The following is a 2,500-nucleotide window of genomic DNA, read 5'->3' as shown; positions in this document are numbered from 1 at the left end:
ATCCTTCCCACTTTGCCTCTCAACGTTACTCTCCTCCTACATCCTTCCCTGAGACAATAAACACACACTTTCTCTCTCTCTCTACCCCTCACTCTATCACCCTCTCCTTTCCCTTTTCCCTCTCTATACCCTCACTCTATCACCGTCTCCTTCCTCTTTTTCCCTCTCTCTCTCTCCCTCTGTTTCTCCCTCTCACAAAGTTTTTCCTCCAATCCATCTCTCACTACTACCACCACCACAATTACTATGAAAAAAAAAGACCCCGTCATCGGAGTTTCTCGGCGGTTGCTCCACCTTGCTAGAAGTAGCGACCAAATCTTCCTCACATCACACCTAACCATAATGTGACCTTAGTTACACAATCGGAGAAAATAAGACGAGTTGATCGCGGCTGAAACATATTTTGATCACAAGCCTATTTGACCAGAGTAGACTTGGGGACTAAACGGAACAACGTCATTACAATCACCCCCCCCCCATCATCATCATCACAGTCACCCCCACCCCACACCTACCACTTTCATGACTATTACTCAAGGGGTTGCTGAAAACTTCCTGGCTTTGATTATAAGAAAATACAAGAGGATCAGTTAATTATGATTTTATTCAACATATTCCCCTCTCACATTCACACGCTTATTGCAGCGGTTTTTCAGTTTTTCTAAGCCCTGTAAAAGAACTCGGAAGGTTGGGCCTCCAGTCGGGCCTTTCACGACACCCTTAAAGCCAGGAACTTTTTAGTACCCCTATGTACATTATTCGTGTTGCGATTGGAATTTGAGGACTATTTGGTGTTCTAATTAATCGAACGAAATTTTGCGAAATGTATTTTACTAATAAAAAAGAACTTGTGCACAATTCCCGATCAGTTTCCTAATAAGATCATTCTATGTATCTGCCTTTGGTTTCGGTGAATGTTTCAATGCGACATCGGACTCTTTGACCAACGTACACTGAATAGACCTTATTCAATTCGGACATCATCTGGACAGTGACAGCCTTCAGTGAAGCTATACTATTGTATAGACATTGATTAGTCCGTCTCCCTTTCAACAACGCTCCAAACTTAGCCCAAGGGGTTTAAATCTGGTGGAGGTGGGTTTGGAAGCAAAAGATTTTGTGTTACAAGATGGCAAAGATTGCTTGACAGCCATTCATGGCTTACGTGTGTTTTGTGAGAAGGTGCGGAATCTTACTAAAATACGTATGGTCTTCTACTGCGTACTTCATTCATCCACTGTTTAACATTTTCCAGCACCTCAACACAACCATGGGGGAAAACGTGAGGTAGCATTGTGTGATCTTCGTAACTAACCTTTCCTAAAACCATCACAGCTGCTGGAAACCAAATACGTATCATTTTAGGGGCATCAGAACCATCTGTCATTTCTTCTGTTAGACTCTTGGTCCAGATTTTTCTCATCAGAGAAGAACCAAAGTAAGCCATGTTCGTGAGAGGTTTTAACTTCGTTAAGTAACTGCTTGGATCAAACGGTTTTCTCGTGTCTTTGCAGACATGAATTAGCCTCTATTTAATACACACGGATAGTATCGAATGTCCTCAAGCGCCGCATTTTCGACAGTCCACTCCAACACCTAAAGTGCTATGGCGATGGCCCTCATTGATATTCCGGAATTATCATCAATAACGTTTTGAACTCGTTGAGTAAATTGTGACATCCTTATAGTGTCTGAATATTTATAAAATTATTTCCTCCTCTTCGCTACAGTTGAAACATTTCCGCCAGACGCTTCCAATTTCATCTAAACTTTATGCACAAAAGATCTTATAACATTCAGAAAACTAGCAATTTCTAAATTGTTGCGTTCCACACATATGACAATATACATCTTTTTACTTCTTTATCAGTCACGGAGGGACTTAAAGAAAGAAACAAAAGAACTTTGGTTTGAAGCAAGTAATACACTAAAATTTGTCTCCCGCGAGAAATTTTCTCCATGTCAAAATAAAGTGAATATCTTTCTTAAGGGTTCGAATATACCTCAAGCATATTTGAACTGGTGACAAGTTTGTATTTACTGGAAATTAAGTGTCCTCAAATACCCCTCGCACTCTGTAAAATGTTCCCGGCGTCACCCCCTCCCACGCCACTAATATCAACATCGCTCAGCCCTTCCTCTTTGATCTCAATGTCCAGCTTTTGTTACCTATTTTCACCCTCTGCAAAATCCCAAATTTTATTTAATTTGCTTTGCCGGAGCAACTGTTTTATCGAAAGCGTATATTGTTGTTAAATGCTCGAAATACGAGACTAGAAAAACAATCAACAACTGATGAAAGGTTGTTCTTTATGTTGTTTGTTTTGTTTCCCATTTGTGTCTTTCGTTGTTCGAAAGAATATTTCATGTTCCATGGACACGTGCTTCGTATTTTTTTGTTTGTTTTTTGCTGTACACGTTTCATGACGTCCTGTGCCTACATATGCTTATATATACGTGTAGATGTATGTACATATACGTATGTATATATGTATATATA

At 40.0% G+C, this 2,500-nt stretch overlaps 1 protein-coding gene across 1 annotated transcript in view; it reads right to left on the bottom strand.

Annotated features, from left to right (window-relative positions):
- Window positions 1-1,447, bottom strand: part of LOC106870056 (uncharacterized) — a 35,651-nt gene extending 34,204 nt beyond the window's left edge. The window contains 1 exon segment of the mRNA XM_052973005.1: window positions 1,316-1,447. Within this exon segment, the coding sequence (XP_052828965.1) occupies window positions 1,316-1,447 (132 nt within the window).
- Window positions 1,448-2,500: the final 1,053 nt, after the last annotated feature.

Source organism: Octopus bimaculoides, chromosome 14 (genome assembly GCF_001194135.2).
Source record: "Octopus bimaculoides isolate UCB-OBI-ISO-001 chromosome 14, ASM119413v2, whole genome shotgun sequence".
Taxonomy (NCBI): Eukaryota; Metazoa; Mollusca; class Cephalopoda; order Octopoda; family Octopodidae; genus Octopus; species Octopus bimaculoides.
The sequence above is the reverse complement of the archived record's forward strand: the minus strand, read 5'-3'. Positions and strand labels throughout refer to the sequence as shown.